General features: G+C 44.0%; 1 protein-coding gene across 3 annotated transcripts in view; it reads right to left on the reverse strand.

Annotated features, from left to right (window-relative positions):
* Window positions 1–19,675, reverse strand: part of ADCY8 (adenylate cyclase 8) — a 364,716-nt gene that overhangs the window by 111,242 nt on the left and 233,799 nt on the right. For all 3 annotated transcript variants that reach the window (XM_077271241.1, XM_077271242.1, XM_077271243.1), the window contains one exon: window positions 1,063–1,163. In XM_077271241.1, the coding sequence (XP_077127356.1) occupies window positions 1,063–1,163 (101 nt within the window). The remainder of the gene's footprint in view (window positions 1–1,062; window positions 1,164–19,675) is intronic.

Consider the following 19,675-nt stretch of genomic DNA (forward strand, 5'->3'; position numbering starts at 1 on the left):
GCACGCATTCCTTCTTGATATTGTAGCCTTTCACCTACATACCAGAGTTTGTAACTTATCACAGTATAGATCTGCTTTGTAAAAGAATGTGAAATATGAGCGCTTGTGCGCATGTCTGTAAAATGTCTAACTCTTTACTATATAAAGGAGGGGGAGAGCCCAGTGAGACAGACGTGCTCCTGGGCTACCTCTGTATATGATCACACAAACTCTGTGCTGCGTGTCATTTACTTGGTTACCAACATTCAGGAAGCCAGGGACGAGAAGGACTCAACAGCATCATCCGGGATCTGGATCATGACTTCAGCAGATCTGGGATTCGAGCATTGACTGACCTGCTCGGAACTCCACATCTTGACCGGTTTGGAACGGATCCTTGGGCCTTGACCGGCATAGTGTGTTCTCCGGGTCTGGTCTCATGCCGCATAATTCTGCCTCTAACCATGCTGCAGCCTGCTGGCGCACACTCCTTACTGCAACCTGTCTCTTCGACTGTGGCGTCTGCCCCTGAGCACTTCTGGTCTGCTCTCCTTCTTGGCGTCAAAACCCACTCCGGTTTGGTGCACAGACCTTTTATATTTAGGAACTCAATCATCAATGGCACCTGACTTGGTGCTACTTCTAAACTCGTCCCCTCCTGCAACTCTTCCTCAACTGGTTGGCTCCACATGGTCCTGTTTGGACGGTAGGTAGCAGTCTTCTCACACCAATGATGCACAGTGCTGGGACTTTCAGGATTATTGTCACCTCCTCTTACACATCCACAGGTAGATTAGAATTTTCAGGTTTCAGCCATGTTCACACTAGCAGTATTTGGTCAGTATTTCACATCAGTATTTGTAAGTCAGAATCAGGAGTGAAACAATCAGAGGAAAAATGTAACAGAAATGTCACCACTTCTGCATTTTTCACCCACTCCTGGTTTTGGCTTCTAAATACTGTTGCAAAATACTGAGGAAATACTAAACGACGTGGCCTTTGAGTCAAAATTAACTCGATTTACTAATAAAAAAATGTTGATGCCAATCAATAAAAAAAAAAGACATAGAAAACGAGAATTACCTTGATGACGGAAGCAGGCTTTGGATCGCAGTGATAAAAATGAGGACGATGAATGCGCACACCAGGTTGGATTTGAACACTTCGTCCCTCATTTGAGAATACTGAAATATAAAAAGGAGAAAAAAAAAAACATCCGAAGATCAAAGAAAATATCACTAGATTTGTATCATTAACGAAACCGCAAAATTCCAGAACCAACATATCGACTCCAGCACAAGTTTACGACAGATTCTCACTAAGGACTGATCTGGAAACACCCAAACCCCAATGCAACCGCCCACCTTAATGTGGGATTTTTTTTACACCTACATCGCATGTCCAAATTTGCCAGAATTATTTCAGAAAATTTAAAATGCTACCAGCAAATATGGGGTTGTTGGCCCGAGAGATACAGTAACTGCGGCTCTTAACCTCGGGGACCTTTTGCTGCCACCTTGAAACGAATTGTAAATTGGTCTCGGCAGTCACATTTATTGATTATGACTTAGTTATTATAGAAATTGTTACACTGGCACCTCAATATCCCTGTGACCCTGTATACCTCTTTTTGAAATTAGAGGTACAATAAACTAAAATATTCGCCATATTACGGCACTATACAGTTTGGATGTAGAAAGGATCATTAATATGTCCTGACACGTAAGCCTTAAGCTTCCTCAAAATCTCTAATTCTAGGTGTGTCTATTTAGCCTTGAAGGGAATGTGACATTTAATTTAAGAGCAGCATGATGTAGGGGCAGATACCCTGATTCCAGTGATGTATCACTTACTGGGCTGCTTGGTGCAGTTGTTTTAGAATCCCTGCTTTCTCTGCTGTATATTTAGCAGAGCTTCGAACGCTGTAATCCACCAACACCACTGATTGGCAGATTTCTGTGTCTAACCCCGCCCACAACACTGATTGGCAGCTTTCTGTTTACAGTCAGCAAGTTACCAATCAGTGGTGGGGGTGGGGATACACAGATTACTGTAGTTTGTCTAACACTGATTGTAATAAAAGTAGAAACTACAGCACACAGCCCAGTAAGTGACACGTCCCTGGAATCAGGCTCTCATGCACTATATTATGCTGCTCTCTGATTAAATATCAAAAATCTGCTGACAGATCCCCTTTACTATCCCAGCCTCCTGTAACATAGAATGTTGTAAAAAAAAAAAAATGAGAATTTGGAACATACCAACATTTTGATTCCTGAAAACAAGACATTTAAGCTCCACCCTAGTCCACCAAGAAAACTCCAGGAAAACCTCACCCCTTTTGATGTTCCAATCACAGGATTCTCCCAGACTCTTGACAATTATGGAAAACTTGTTCCCATACTAAAGAGCTGAAGATAGTGATGACTACTATTTCTTTAACTGATGAAATATATTAGCTATGGAGGATCAAAAAGTTCATTATTTTACTTTTAAAGGGGACCTTTTGCTGCTTTTTTTTAATTTAACGGAGTGCTTCCTCTAATTGCCACTGCTGCACTGATTCCGGAACAGTTTTCCTTTTTCTTCTGCGCCCCTCCATTCCAATGCTGTGCCCCTCAGTAATAATTATAAATTTTCCCTTCAACCAATTGGGAACGTTTATTAATTCCTCCCCCGATGCTGGCGAATCAAAATATGGCCACGCCCACAAAGAAGTCCTGTGGTATACGCCCAGTTATCAGTAGGGAAAGTTTACAGAATTATTACTGAGGGGCTTAACTTTGGAACAGAGGAGCGCAGGAGAAAAAGAAAAACTGTTCGAGAATCAGCGGACCAGCAGCAAATGGAGGAGGTACTCGGTTTAAATTAAAAAAATCCAGTGAAAATTCCCCTTTAACTTCACTGTCAATATTTTTGAGGGGGAAAGGAAGATGACCGTAGACTGTAACTGTTTCTCCAGTGAGAAGGGTGTGAAAAAACTCCCGATATATCAGCATCCTACTGCGCATACGATGCGAATGGGTAAAATATTGGCATTGATTGCAGTCTCGCCTGAACTGAGGAGGTGCAACAACTATGTCGATTGTGTTTTTTAAGTTTCATTTATAGCTGTGACTTTTTTCCTTTAATTATTATGAAAAAAATGTAATATGATGACGATTAATATTATTGCTAATAATCTAAAATCTATGTTAAAAAAAAGAACAATAAATTAAAATCCGTTTTTAAACATTTTAAAAGAGAAGAAAAACTTTCTGAGTTTTTCTAACTTTGATTTCCAACAAAGAAAAAAAATAGTGTAATAAGAAAAAAGGAGATAAGAGGGGTAAGATATCTCTTTGGGGAGAGTGACAAGCCAGTGTGAGGAGACTTGAACGCCTTGCATGCTCCCCTGGGAAATAAAATATACAAATTGTCTATTCAGAGAGGAAGAGGACTTGAATTTTAGTGCCAACTATTGGAAGTAGTGATCCTAAAGGTTAATATCGACCCTTTAACGAGCCTTGCAATATGACTAAGGATAAAAGTCAAACCAGAATCCCAATTTGCAGACACATGTTTCGGGGTGTTGCCGCTCGTCAGTGCAAAGTATGAGATCTGATTTGGCTAGGTGAGAGGCTAAGAAAGAAGGCCCCCGAGGAGGGTTCACTGCCACACTGCGAGGCTGAACTGAGGATGGGCAGAGGTACCCGCGACATCTCTACTGGGATCATTGATTATAATTAGCTCAAATGGAAAAAAATACTTTTTTTGCCATCACGGAGAATTTTATGTTTTTTTAATCTGTTTCTTTGCTGCTAAAAGAGATTTTCCCAACATAGTAAATGATAAATCACTGGGATAATTCATCACTTGAAGCGGGTATCTAATGGTGAATTTACACTGCACGACTATCACTCCTATTTGTGCAGTGTAAACAGGTTGCCGATCGCTGGAAGAACAAGTAAAACACTAGGCACAAAAAATGGTTAAACAAAAAAGCAGCAACATGTTTCAGACCTGCATGGTCCTTTGTCAAGCCTTTTTCCAGGCTGGACAAAGGACCATGCAGGTCTGAAACATGTTGCCTGGGAGCGCAGAGGATATTTCTTTTCTGCCTTTTTAATTTTTGTGCTGCTGTATTCAACCGTTTTTTGTGCCTTTTATACTACTGTGAGTACAGCATTTGGATACCATCCTAGGTAGAGAAATATATATACTGTATATACTCGATAACAACTTCACAAGACGCATGCCCACGAAAATGTAATACAATACATATATGGATATTATAAAATGGGCTAAATATGGATAATTCTGGGGTAATCGCACTTAAAGTACCACAAAACCACCGCAAACAACGATCAAAGAAAAAAACCCCAAAGGACTAAATTGTTGAAAAATATAGAAAATTTTTATTAATAAATAGGATCAGGGTAGGAGACAAAGGGAAAAAAGCAAGGCAGATGTCCTTACACACATGTTGAGAAACGCTGGGGTGTATGTTGTATGGCTGGCTCAAAGTATACAGAGGAATACAATTAATCATTATTTGTGAAGTATATACACAGTATAAGCCTCTGAATAGACAACACAGGTAACTACATCATTGAGTAATAGTCAGTTACAAAACAAATAGATCACAGATTACCTGAGAGGTGTAAAGATGAGAACCGCCGCAGCATACACCCGCCCCAACGCGCGTTTCGGCGTGATGGCCTTTTTCAAGGGGTGAAAAAGGCCATCACGCCGAAACGCGCGTTGGGGCGGGTGTATGCTGCGGCGGTTCTCATCTTTACACCTCTCAGGTAATCTGTGATCTATTTGTTTTGTAACTGACTATTACTCAATGATGTAGTTACCTGTGTTGTCTATTCAGAGGCTTATACTGTGTATATACTTCACAAATAATGATTAATTGTATTCCTCTGTATACTTTGAGCCAGCCATACAACATACACCCCAGCGTTTCTCAACATGTGTGTAAGGACATCTGCCTTGCTTTTTTCCCTTTGTCTCCTACCCTGATCCTATTTATTAATAAACATTTTCTATATTTTTCAACAATTTAGTCCTTTGGGGTTTTTTTCTTTGATCGTTGTTTGCGGTGGTTTTGTTGTATATACTCGAGTATAAGCTGAGATTTTCAAAGTGCCCCTCTCGGCTTATACTTGAGTCACCCCCACCCAAGGTCCGTCTCTCTTCCCCGAGGGTGTTTCTTACCCCCTCCTTCACAGCTGCAGCGGCGGAGCAGCGCGATCCTGGCATGTGTTGAGCCCCGGAGGTAGTGGCGTGTCGGTAACCTATGGAGCGAGCGGTAGCGGCGGAGCAGCGCCATCCTGTCTTGTATGGAGTCTCAGAGGTAGCGGCGTGCCGGTAACGTATGGAGCAGCAGTAGCAGTCGTGGAGGCAAGCAGTAGCCGTACGGCAGGTGGAGGCTGTATTTTCAGTGCCACATGCTTCACTTCCGGTGACGTCACGAATGTGCATAAGCCATAATGAGCGGGATCGGAAATTAAGTGTGTGCAGCGAAAATACACTCTGCCCGCAACCTCCACCTGCTGTACAGCTACTGCTTGCCTTCACGACTCCTAGTGCTGTTCCATACGTTACTGGCACGCCACTACCTCCGGGACTCCATATATGACAGGATGGCGCTGCTCCACCGCTGCTGTGTAGAAGTGGGTAAGAAACAGCCCCTTGGGAGACTTGCGGACCGGCGGGGAGACTCGCGGAGACTCGCGGGGAGAGGGGAGACACACGTGGAGAGGGGAGACTCGCGGGGAGAGGGGAGACTCGCGGGGAGAGGAGAGACTCGCGGGGAGAGGAGAGACTCGCGGGGAGAGGAGAGACTCGTGGGGAGAGGGGAGACTTGCGGGGAGAGGAGAGACTTGCGGGGAGAGGGGAGACTCGCAGGGAGCTACAGACTCGAGGGGAGAGGGGAGACTCGTGGGGAAAGGAGAGCCTCATGGGGAGAGGAGAGACTCACGGGGAGAGGAGAGACTCACGGGGAGAGGAGAGACTCATGGGGAGAGGGGAGACTTGCGGGGAGAGGAGAGACTTGCGGGGAGATGAGAGACTTGCGGGGAGATGAGAGACTCGCGGGGAGCTACAGACGAGAGGGGAGACTCGTGGGGAGAGGAGAGCCTCACGGGGAGAGGAGAGACTCACAGGGAGAGGAGAGCCTCACGGGGAGAGGAGAGACTCACGGGGAGAGGAGAGCCTCACGGGGAGAGGGGAGACTTGTGGGGAGAGGAGAGACTTGCCGGGAGAGGGGAGACTTGCGGGGAGCTACAGACTCGAGAGGAGAGGGGAGACTCGTGGGGAGAGGAGAGCCTCACGGGGAGAGGAGAGACTCACGGGGAGAGGAGAGATTCATGGGGAGAGGAGAGACTCACGGGGAGAGGGGAGACTTACGGGGAGAGGAGAGACTAGCTGGAAGAGGAGAGACTCATGGGGAGAGGAGAGACTCACGGGGAGAGGAGAGTGTTGTGAATTTGGATTCTGGGCTCCCCCGGTGGCTACTGGTGGAATTGAACTGGTGTCTTCATCTTCTCTGTTCACCTGTTCCCATCAAGATGTGGGAGTCGCTATATAACCTTGCTGCTTTGTTAGTTGCTTGCCGGTCAACAATGTTATCAGAAGCCTCTCTGTGCTTGTTCCTGCTCCTAGACAACTACTAGATAAGTTGGACTTTTGTCCATGTTTGTTTTTGCATTTTTGTTCCAGTTCACAGCTGTAGTTTCGTTACTGTGTCTGGAAAGCTCTTGTGAACAGGAATTGCCACTCTGGTGTTATGAGTTAATGCCAGAGTTTTAAAGTAATTTCTGGATGGTGTTTTGATAGGGTTTTTAGCTGACCATGAAAGTGTTCTTTCTGTCTTCTGCTATGTAGTAAGTGGACCTCAAATTTGCTAAACCTATTTTCATACTACGTTTTGTTATTTCATCTTAATTCACCGCCAATACATGTGGGGGGCCTCTGTCTCCTTTCGGGGTATTTCTCTAGAGGTGAGCTAGGACTTATTTTCCTCTGCTAGCATTATTTAGTCCTCCGGCTGGTGCTGGGCATCTAGAATCAACGTAGGCATGCTACCCGGCCACTGCTAGTTGTGTGTTAGGTTTAGTTCATGGTCAGCTCAGTTCCCATCTTCCAAGAGCTAGTTCCTATATATGCTGATGCTATGTTCTCTTGCCATTGAGATCATGACAGTTTGACCGGCCTACAAAGTGTTAATTGTTTGGGCTGAAGCAGGAGATAGAGAAGTGTTTAAGGGAAATTTTTTTTTTTTTTTTTTTTTTTTCCCTTCAGAGTTTTGCTGTCTAGCCCTTAATTGCTGTCTAGCTGCTTCTTACCTCCTCTTAAACCTTGAATGGCTCTGTGTCCACCTGTTTGTAATGGATCTTCAGAGTGTAACTGCAGGTTTGAATAATCTCGCCACGAGGGTACAAAATTTGCAAGATTTTGTTTGTCATGCACCTGTATCTGAGCCGAGAATTCCTTTGCCGGAATTTTTCTCGGGGAATAGATCTGGGTTTCAGAATTTTCGAAATAATTGCAAATTATTTTTGTCCCTGAAATCTCGCTCTGCCGGAGACCCTGCACAGCAGGTCAGGATTGTGATTTCCTTGCTCCGGGGCGACCCTCAAGACTGGGCTTTTTCATTGACACCAGGGGATCCTGCGTTGCTCAATGTGGATGCGTTTTTTCTGGCCTTGGGGTTGCTTTATGACGAACCTCATTTGGAGCTTCAGGCAGAAAAAACTTTGATGTCCCTATCTCAGGGGCAAGATGAAGCGGAAATTTACTGCCAAAGATTCCGTAAATGGTCTGTGCTTACTCAGTGGAATGAGTGCGCCCTGGCGGCGACTTTCAGAGAGGGTCTCTCTGATGCCATTAAGGATGTTATGGTGGGGTTCCCTGTGCCTGCGGGTCTGAATGAGTCCATGACAATGGCTATTCAGATCGATAGGCGTTTGCGGGAGCGCAAACCAGTGCACCATCTGGCGGTGTCCACTGAGAAGTCGCCAGAGAGTATGCAGTGTGATAGAATTCTGTCCCGAAGCGAGCGGCAGAATTTTAGACGTAAAAATGGGTTGTGTTTCTATTGTGGTGATTCTACTCATGTTATATCAGCATGCTCTAAACGCACTAAAAAGCTTGGTAAATCTGTTTCCATTTGCACCTCACCGTCTAAGTTTATTCTATCTGTGACCCTGATTTGCTCTTTGTCATCTATTACCACGGACGCCTATGTCGACTCTGGCGCCGCTTTGAGTCTTATGGATTGGTCCTTTGCCAAACGCTGTGGGTATGATTTAGAGCCTTTGGAGACTCCTATTCCTCTGAAGGGGATTGATTCCACCCCATTGGCTAATAATAAACCACAATACTGGACACAAGTAACTATGCGTATTAATCCGGATCACCAGGAGATTATTCGCTTTCTGGTGCTGTATAATCTACATGATGATTTGGTGCTAGGATTGCCTTGGCTGCAATCTCACAATCCAGTCCTCGACTGGAGAGCTATGTCTGTGTTGAGCTGGGGATGTAAGGGGGCTCATGGGGATGTACCTGTGGTTTCCATTTCATCATCTATTCCCTCTGAAATTCCTGAGTTCCTGTCTGACTATCGTGACGTCTTTGAAGAATCCAAGCTTGGTTCGTTACCTCCGCACCGAGAGTGCGATTGTGCCATAGATTTAATCCCGGGTAGTAAATACCCAAAGGGTCGTTTATTTAATCTGTCTGTGCCTGAACATGCTGCTATGCGAGAATATATAAAGGAGTCCTTGGAAAAGGGACATATTCGTCCATCGTCATCTCCCTTAGGAGCCGGTTTTTTCTTTGTGTCAAAAAAAGACGGCTCTTTGAGACCATGTATTGATTATCGGCTTTTGAATAAAATCACTGTTAAATATCAATACCCATTGCCGTTGCTGACTGATTTGTTTGCTCGCATAAAGGGGGCCAAGTGGTTCTCTAAGATTGACCTTCGTGGGGCGTATAATTTGGTGCGAATCAGGCAGGGGGATGAGTGGAAAACCGCATTTAATACGCCCGAGGGCCACTTTGAGTATTTAGTGATGCCTTTTGGTCTTTCAAATGCTCCGTCAGTTTTCCAGTCCTTTATGCATGATATTTTTCGCGATTATTTGGATAAATTTATGATTGTGTATCTGGATGATATTCTGATTTTTTCGAATGACTGGGACTCTCATGTCCAGCAAGTCAGGAGAGTTTTTCAGGTTTTGCGGTCTAATTCTTTGTGTGTGAAGGGTTCTAAGTGTGTTTTTGGGGTACAGAGGATTTCCTTTTTGGGATATATTTTTTCCCCCTCTTCCATTGAAATGGATCCTGTCAAGGTTCAAGCTATTTGTGATTGGACGCAGCCCTCTTCTCTTAAGAGTCTTCAGAAATTTTTGGGCTTTGCTAACTTTTATCGTCGATTTATTGCTGGTTTTTCGGATATTGCTAAGCCATTGACCGATTTGACTAAGAAGGGTGCTGATGTTGCTGATTGGTCCCCTGATGCTGTGGAGGCCTTTCGGGAGCTTAAGCGCCGTTTTTCCTCTGCCCCTGTGTTGCGTCAGCCTGATGTTGCTCTACCTTTTCAGGTTGAGGTCGACGCTTCTGAGATCGGAGCTGGGGCAGTGTTGTCGCAGAAAAGTTCTGACTGCTCCGTGATGAGGCCTTGTGCCTTCTTTTCCCGTAAATTTTCGCCCGCTGAGCGGAATTATGATGTTGGGAATCGGGAGCTTTTGGCCATGAAGTGGGCTTTTGAGGAGTGGCGCCATTGGCTTGAGGGGGCCAGACATCAGGTGGTGGTATTGACGGACCACAAAAATTTGATTTATCTTGAGACCGCCAGGCGCCTGAATCCTAGACAGGCGCGCTGGTCATTATTTTTCTCTCGGTTTAATTTTGTGGTGTCATACCTACCGGGTTCTAAGAATGTTAAGGCGGATGCCCTTTCTAGGAGTTTTGAGCCTGACTCGCCTGGTAACTCTGAGCCCACAGGTATCCTTAAGGATGGAGTGGTATTGTCAGCCGTTTCTCCAGACCTGCGGCGGGCCTTGCAGGAGTTTCAGGCGGATAGACCTGATCGTTGCCCACCTGATAAACTGTTTGTTCCTGATGATTGGACCAGTAGAGTAATCTCTGAGGTTCATTCTTCTGCGTTGGCAGGTCATCCTGGCATTTTTGGTACCAGGGATTTGGTGGCAAGGTCCTTCTGGTGGCCTTCCCTGTCACGAGATGTGCGAGGCTTTGTGCAGTCTTGTGACGTTTGTGCTCGGGCCAAGCCTTGTTGTTCTCGGGCTAGTGGATTATTGTTGCCCTTGCCTATTCCTAAGAGGCCTTGGACGCACATCTCGATGGATTTTATTTCAGATCTGCCTGTTTCTCAGAAGATGTCTGTCATCTGGGTGGTGTGTGACCGTTTCTCTAAGATGGTCCATTTGGTTCCTCTGCCCAAGTTGCCTTCTTCTTCCGAGTTGGTTCCTCTGTTTTTTCAAAATGTTGTTCGTTTGCATGGTATTCCTGAGAATATCGTTTCTGACAGAGGGACTCAATTCGTGTCTAGATTTTGGCGGGCATTCTGTGCTAGGATGGGCATAGATTTATCTTTTTCGTCCGCTTTCCATCCTCAGACGAATGGCCAGACCGAGCGGATTAATCAGACCCTGGAGACATATCTGAGGTGTTTTGTGTCTGCTGACCAGGATGATTGGGTTGCTTTTTTGCCATTGGCGGAGTTCGCTCTCAATATTCGGGCCAGCTCTGCCACTTTGGTGTCCCCGTTTTTCTGTAATTCGGGGTTTCATCCTCGATTTTCCTCTGGTCAGGTGGAATCTTCGGATTGTCCTGGAGTGGATGCTGTGGTGGAGAGATTGCATCAGATCTGGGGGCAGGTGGTGGACAATTTGAGGTTGTCCCAGGAGAAGACTCAGCTTTTTGCCAACCGCCACCGTCGTGTTGGTCCTCGGCTTTGTGTTGGGGATTTGGTGTGGTTGTCTTCTCGTTTTGTCCCTATGAGGGTCTCTTCTCCTAAGTTTAAGCCTCGGTTCATCGGCCCGTATAAGATATTGGAGATTCTTAACCCTGTTTCCTTCCGTTTGGACCTCCCTGCATCCTTTTCTATTCATAACGTTTTTCATCGGTCATTATTGCGCAGGTATGAGGTACCGGTTGTGCCTTCCGTTGAGCCTCCTGCTCCGGTGTTGGTTGAGGGAGAGTTGGAGTACGTTGTGGAGAAAATCTTAGACTCTCGTGTTTCCAGACGGAGACTCCAGTATCTGGTCAAGTGGAAGGGATACGGCCAGGAGGATAATTCTTGGGTGAATGCATCTGATGTTCATGCCTCTGATCTGGTTCGTGCCTTTCATAGGGCCCATCCTGATCGCCCTGGTGGTTCTGGTGAGGGTTCGGTGCCCCCTCCTTGAGGGGGGGGTACTGTTGTGAATTTGGATTCTGGGCTCCCCCGGTGGCTACTGGTGGAATTGAACTGGTGTCTTCATCTTCTCTGTTCACCTGTTCCCATCAAGATGTGGGAGTCGCTATATAACCTTGCTGCTTTGTTAGTTGCTTGCCGGTCAACAATGTTATCAGAAGCCTCTCTGTGCTTGTTCCTGCTCCTAGACAACTACTAGATAAGTTGGACTTTTGTCCATGTTTGTTTTTGCATTTTTGTTCCAGTTCACAGCTGTAGTTTCGTTACTGTGTCTGGAAAGCTCTTGTGAACAGGAATTGCCACTCTGGTGTTATGAGTTAATGCCAGAGTTTTAAAGTAATTTCTGGATGGTGTTTTGATAGGGTTTTTAGCTGACCATGAAAGTGTTCTTTCTGTCTTCTGCTATGTAGTAAGTGGACCTCAAATTTGCTAAACCTATTTTCATACTACGTTTTGTTATTTCATCTTAATTCACCGCCAATACATGTGGGGGGCCTCTGTCTCCTTTCGGGGTATTTCTCTAGAGGTGAGCTAGGACTTATTTTCCTCTGCTAGCATTATTTAGTCCTCCGGCTGGTGCTGGGCATCTAGAATCAACGTAGGCATGCTACCCGGCCACTGCTAGTTGTGTGTTAGGTTTAGTTCATGGTCAGCTCAGTTCCCATCTTCCAAGAGCTAGTTCCTATATATGCTGATGCTATGTTCTCTTGCCATTGAGATCATGACAGGAGAGACTTGCGGGGAGAGGGGAGACCCGCGGGGAGCTACAGACTCGAGGGGAGAGGAGAGACTTGCGGGGAGAGGGGAGACCCGCGGGGAGCTACAGACTCGAGGGGAGAGGGGAGACTCGTGGGGAGACTCGCGGAAAGAAGGGAGACTCACGGAGAGAGGGGAGACTCACGGACCCAGTAGCTGCTACATCTCCCCCCTCGGCGTATATTCGAGTCAATAAGTTTTCCCGATACGTCGGCTTATACTCGGGTCAGCTTATTCTCGAGTATGTACGGTATATATTTTTATTTCACTGGAACCACACTCTGAGCAAAAACTGACGTCTGAATGAGGCCTAAGATTATAGTATCACCCCTACACCCTACTGCTGATCAGCTAAATCAAGGGCCCGGTGGTATTGCATACTGCACAACCAGTTAAATGAATGAGACTAACTGCAGTACCAAATCCAAAAAATAGGTTAAACCGCACCCTATGTCCCTTATAGCCTTCCTAGGCCTGTGGACGCAAGTCCTTGCCAGGGGGTCAGCCCAGCTAAAAAGTCCAATCCATAATGTAAAAAAGAGGACAGCGCCACAACGGTCAGTGATAAGAAAAAAACTTACAGCTTTAATCTGCCAACTGCGGCGACGTTTCGGTATAAACCTTTATCAAGCACAGTATGACACATGTTCCAACCACCATTATATATCCCAAGCACCACCCCTCATTAGAACAAAACACCAATAGGAGTATAGTACTACAATGACACAATACATCAATACATCAAAATACATATAAATATACAAAAAATACTTGTACAAATACATAAACATTGACAATACAACATCAGAAAAAGGCATGCTAGTCCTGATCTCTAAAAATCCAACGAACTAACCCACTAAAGTGCAAAGAAGGTCGCCCTCAAACAGATGTAAACAAACGACATTCCTCCAATAGAACTGTAGCATTCCCCGTAGTCAAGATACAAACCACCCCCCCAGGATGATGTCATAACGGCCGTAGTCCAATCAGATACTCCTCCACAAATCATGTGATCATGGTGATAGAAAAAATTGCTGCACAGACCCAGTCCATACATGGGAGAAGTCTCCATTGCGTATAACAGGATTAGTATCCAGGATATCGATCAGCTCCCAAACAAAATAACAGTAGTCCAATGGGACTACTGTTGGACTACTGTTATTTTGTTTGGGAGCTGATCGATATCCTGGATACTAATCCTGCTATGCGCAATGGAGACTTCTCCCATGTATGGACTGGGTCTGTGCAGCAATTTTTTCTATCACCATGATCACATGATTTGTGGAGGAGTATCTGATTGGACTACGGCCGTTATGACATCATCCTGGGGGGGTGGTTTGTATCTTGACTACGGGGAATGCTACAGTTCTATTGGAGGAATGTCGTTTGTTTACATCTGTTTGAGGGCGACCTTCTTTGCACTTTAGTGGGTTAGTTCGTTGGATTTTTAGAGATCAGGACTAGCATGCCTTTTTCTGATGTTGTATTGTCAATGTTTATGTATTTGTACAAGTATTTTTTGTATATTTATATGTATTTTGATGTATTGATGTATTGTGTCATTGTAGTACTATACTCCTATTGGTGTTTTGTTCTAATGAGGGGTGGTGCTTGGGATATATAATGGTGGTTGGAACATGTGTCATACTGTGCTTGATAAAGGTTTATACCGAAACGTCGCCGCAGTTGGCAGATTAAAGCTGTAAGTTTTTTTCTTATCACTGACCGTTGTGGCGCTGTCCTCTTTTTTACATTATGGATTTAACTGCAGTACCAGTGACAGCTACAAGTAGATAGGTATGACGCTATGTCTGAAAAACAAAAAAGGAGATATTGTCTATGGCAGTGCCAAAAAAAATCACACCTTCTCCGACTTTCTTACTGATAATCAATAATATAATCCTAGAAAACCCCTTTAACAGCCCTTGTGCGCTCTGTCACCTATACTGGTTTTCTTTCGCACACTGGCGACTGGTCACCTCCGGTGCAAGTGGAAGAAGCGGACTGCAGATCCTTGTGTCACTGTACAGGCTAAAAATATTAGAGACCCCCACCAAATTATCATTGTCATGAATAGCAGGGTTCCCACTGATTGCAAATTTCTTTAGAAGTTGGGAAAACTTTTGTAATAAACCTGGGCCATTCAGCTCAGTGGGAGACAGAGCTTTATAAATCCTTGTGCAAAGAGCTCCTCCTAGTGGTGGCAGTAGGAAGACACAATTTAAGCATTTTACTCTGGCTCCCTGTCCCCTCTGAATCTAGAGAATGGGTTAAAAACTAAATCCATTCTCCAAAATGATATCTAAGGAAATATCGCCAAGCAAGCATAACTTTAATCCACAAAAAAAGCAATTCCATTGAAATTTCTTGATATAGACGGTGTACATTTTTCGGAGAGTCTGTTTTCCGAGACTGTAATTTTGGGCTTCCTGTGGAGTAATTATTGTTTTCATGTAAGTTTTCCATTTAGATAAGTAGCAATAACGCTAGGTTTACAGCGAACAGACCAAAGTATCCTAAATCTTCAGCAAGCCATTTTTCCATAACATTGTGCATGAAATCGCCTATTGATGCACCCCTTTATTAGTGCGCACACTGTATGCCGAACACGGTGTGCCGCACAGGAAAATTTGTAATCCTTTCTGGAAAACGACTTAATTGAAACTTTGTGATTCAGCGCGTTTTGATTGACTCTTATCTGTCTTTTTCTTAACTCCATTCTGATGATTTCTGACTACAGACCACATCAAAGTTGAGCTGAACTTTGATGTGGTTATAAATCATCTGAGAGGAACTCAGAAAAAAAGAGTTACAAATACCCCATGGAAACGAGCTCACTGGTGGATTCTGAGCTGGCCAATGTTCGGGGAAACAAAAAGCTTGGAAAAGTTAAGCAGTGCTACATTTTTAATGAAACCCAATAGCAAAAATTATTAAAGGCCCCTAAAGGCGTTCATACCCTTTAACCCCTTTACCCCCAAGGGTGGTTTGCACGTTAATGACCGGGCCAATTTTTACAATTCTGACCACTGTCCCTTTATGAGGTTAGAACTCTGGAACGCTTCAACGGATCCCGGTGATTCTGACATTGTTTTCTCGTGACATGTTGTCCTTCATGATAGTGGTAAAATTTATTTGATATTACCTGCATTTATTTGTGAAAAAAACGGAAATTTGGCTAAAATTTAGAAAATTTCGTAATTTTCCAACTTTGAATTTTTATGCCCTTAAATCACAGAGATATGTCACACAAAATATTTAATAAGTAACATTTCCCACATGTCTACTTTACATCAGCACAATTTTGGAACCAAATTTTTTTTTTGTTACGGCGTTATAAGGGTTAAAAGTTGACCAGCAATTTCTCATTTTTACAACACGATTTTTTTTTAGGGACCACATCTCATTTGAAGTCATTTTAAGGGGTCTATATGATAGAAAATAACCAAGTGTGACACCATTCGAAAAACTGCACCCCTCAAGGTGCTCAAAACCACATTCAAGAAGTTTATTAACCCTTCAGGTGTTTCACAGGAATTTTTGGAATGTTTTTTAAAAAAATCAACATTTAATTTTTTTTCACAAAAAATTTAATTCAGCTCCAATTTGTTTTATTTTACCAAGGGTAACAGGAGAAAATGGACCCCAAAAGTTGTTGCGCAATTTGTCCTGAGTACGCTGATACCCCATATGTGGGGGTAAACCACTGTTTGGGCGCATGGCAGAGCTCGGAAGGGAATTAGCGCCATTTGACTTTTCAATGCAAAATTGACTGGAATTGAGATGGGACGCCATGTCGCGTTTGGAGAGCCCCTGATGTGCCTAAACATTGAAATCCCCACAATTGACACCATTTTGGAAAGTAGACCCCCTAAGGAACTTATCTAGATGTGTGGCCAGCACTTTGACCCACCAAGTGCTTCACAGACATTTATAATGTACAGCCGTAAAAATAAAAAATAATATTTTTTCACAAAAATGAACTTTTCGCCCCAAATTTGTTATTTTCCCAAGGGTAAGAGAAGAAATTGGACCCCAAAAGTTGTTGTGCAATTTGTCCTGAGTACGCTGATACCCCATATGTTGGGGTAAACCACTGTTTGGGCGCATGACAGAGCTCGGAAGGGGAGGAGCGCCGTTTGACTTTTCAATGCAAAATTGACTGGAATTGAGATGGGACACCATGTTGCGTTTGGAGAGCCACTGATGTGCCTAAACATTGAAACCCCCCACAAGTGACACCATTTTGGAAACTAGACCCCCTAAGGAACTTATCTAGATGTGTTGTGAGAGCTTTGAACCCCAAAGTGTTTCACTACAGTTTATAACGCAGAGCCGTGAAAATAACAATTCTTTTTTTTTCCACAAAAATTATTTTTTAGCCCCCAGTTTTGTATTTTCCCAATGGTAACAGGAGAAATTGGACACCACAAGTTGCTTTCCAATTTGTCCTAAGTACGCTGATACCCTATATGTGGGCTGGAACCACCGTTTGGGCGCATGGCAGAGCTCGGAAGGGAAAGAGCGCCATTTGGAATGCAGACTTAGATGGATTGGTCTGCAGGCGTCACGTTGCATTTGCAGAGCCTCTGATGTACCTAAACAGTAGAAACCCCCCACAAGTGACCCCATATTGTAAACTAGACCCCGCAAGGAACTTTTCCAGATGTGTTGTGAGAGCTTTGAACCCCCAACTGTTTCACTACAGTTTATAACGCAGAGCCGTGAAAATAAAAAATCATTTGTTTCCCACAAAAATGTTTTTTTAGCCCCCCCAATTTTTTTTTTTCCTAAGTGTAACAAGAGGAATTGGACCGCAAAAGTTGTTGTCCAATTTGTCCTCAGTACGCTGATACCCCATATGATGGAGTAAACCCCTGTTTTGGTGCACGGGAGAGCTCGGTAGGGAAGGAGCACTGTTTTACTTTTTCAATGCAGAATTGGCTGGAATTGAGATCGGATGCAATGTCGCATTTGGAGAGCCCCTGATGTGCCTAAACAGTGGAAACCTCCAATTGTAACTGAAACCCTAACCCAAACACACCCCTAACCCTAATCCCAACCACACCCCTAACCCTAATCCCAAACCTAACCACACCCTTAACTCCAACACACCTCTAACCCTAATCCCAACCATAACCCTAACCACACCCCTAACCCCGACACACCCCTAACCCTAATCCCAACCGTAAATGTAATCCAAACCCTAACCCCAACTTTAGCCCCAACCCTAACGGTAGCCTTAACCCTAACTTTAGCCCCAACCCTAACTTTAGCCCCAACGCTAACTTTAACCCGAACCCTAACTTTAGCCCCAACCCTAACTGTAGCCCTAACCCTAACTTTAGCCCCAACCCTAACCCTAACTTTAGCCCCAACCTTAACCATAGCCCTAACCCTAGCCCCAACCCTAACTCTAGCCCCAACCCTAACCCTAGCCCCAACCCAAACCCTAGCCCTAACCCTAGCCCTAACGCTAGCCCTAACCCTAAACCTAATGGCAAAATGTAAATAAATACATTTTTTTAATTTTATTATTTTTCCCTAACTAAGGGGGTTATGAAGGGGGGTTTGATTTACTTTTATAGCAGGTTTTTTAGCGGATTTTTATGATTGGCAGCTGTCACACACTAAAAAATGCTTTTTATTGGAAAAAATAGTTTTTACGTCTCCACATTTTGAGAGCTATACTTTTTCCATATTTGGTCCACAGAGTCATGTGAGGTCTTATTTTTTGCGGGACGAGTTGTCGTTTTTATTGTTAACATTTTCGGGCACGTGACATTTTTTGATCGCTTTTTATTCCGATTTTTGTGAGGCAGAATAACCAAAAACCAGCTATTCATGAATTTCTTTTTGGGGGGAGAGGGGGGGGGGCCTTAATACCTTTCCATGTTTGGTAAAATTGATAAAGCAGTTTTATTCTTCGGGTCAGTACGATTACAGCGATACCTCATTTATATCATTTTTGGTGCTTTTATACGATAAAAACTATTATATAGAAAAAATAATTATTTTTGCATCGCTTTATTCTGAGGACTGTAACTTTTTATTTTTTCGCTGATTATGCTGTATGGCGGCTCGTTTTTTGCAGGACAAGATGACGTTTCAGTGGTACCATGTTTATTTATATCCGTCTTTTTGATCGCGTGTTATTTCACTTTTTGTTCGGCGGTATGATAATAAAGCGTTGTTTTTTTGCCTCGTTTTTTTTTTTTTTTTTACGGTGTTCACTAAAGGGGTTAACTAGTGGGACAGGTTTATAGGTCGGGTTGTTATGGACGCGGCAAAACAAAATATGTGTACTTTTATTTAGGCGCTTGTAAGCCACCTCCCTGCAGGACCTGGAAGTAGCCCCGCGGCCATTTTGGATCCGGGGCCTGCAGGGAGGAGACGCTCGGTACAAGGTGACCTCCCTCCCTGCGCGATGCTTCCCTATGCCCCCGGACCGCTACGATCGTGTTTCGGGGGTTAATGTCCCAGGAGCGGTCCGTGACCGCTCCTGGCACATAGTGCCGGATGTCAGCTGACACCTGGCCACTATCGGCCGCGCTCCCCCCGTGAGCGCGGCCGATTGCATATGACGTAATATCCCGTCACTGGGAATTAAGTCCCAGGTCACCTTGACGGGATAGTATGTCATATGGGATTAAGGGGTTAAGGGTTATTCCACTATACTAATATAATATGTAATATTCATTCTAACAGCACAACCCTGAGACTCTTTATAAGGGCTCATACCCATTTGTGAGAAAAAAAACGGTCCGATTTCTGGACCGAAAAAACGGACGAGTGCTATGTGAGTGTCATGCGAGTGAAATGCGATTTCCGTGCGATTTTTCCACATCCGTATGCAATGCAACTTTAACACGAGGTTTTACATACAGCAGTTCTCTGTATGTAAAAGCTCATGTTAAAATCGCATTGTAAAATACAGCTGTACACATCATTTTAAAACCAAATAATCTTCAAAACATACAGTATATATATATTAGATAGATAGATAGATTAAAAGCCGGCAGACGCCGAGTACAGTATGGAATAGAATAGGTTAGAATAGATAGAATAGATATATACACATAGAATAGGTGTATATATATATATGTCAGTGACACATATATCTTCATATTTCATGGACAGATAAATAGCAGAATGGGTGATAATTCATTTGTTGGCTTCTGTACAATTATTGCAGAAGCCGACAGGATAGGAGACATGGTGTACATACAGTAAACCATTGCAGAACAGTTAGAGAATTATATATGTCAATGTCTAATACTGTTAGTAGTCTGTGTTTGTAAAATGTGGGACCTGTATGTATTTAGTAAAAGAATGTTTTCACGGAAAAAAGTGGCGTGGACTCCTGCGCAATTTTCTGCGCCAGAGAGGGAAAGCCAGTGACCGAGGGCAGATTTTAATAGCCTAGAGAGGGACCATGGTTATTGCCCCCCCCCCCCCCCGGCTAAAAACATCTGCCCCCAGCAACCCCAGAAAAGACGCATT

The sequence above is a fragment of the Ranitomeya variabilis genome, chromosome 6 (assembly GCF_051348905.1).
Source record: "Ranitomeya variabilis isolate aRanVar5 chromosome 6, aRanVar5.hap1, whole genome shotgun sequence".
NCBI classification, from domain to species: Eukaryota; Metazoa; Chordata; class Amphibia; order Anura; family Dendrobatidae; genus Ranitomeya; species Ranitomeya variabilis.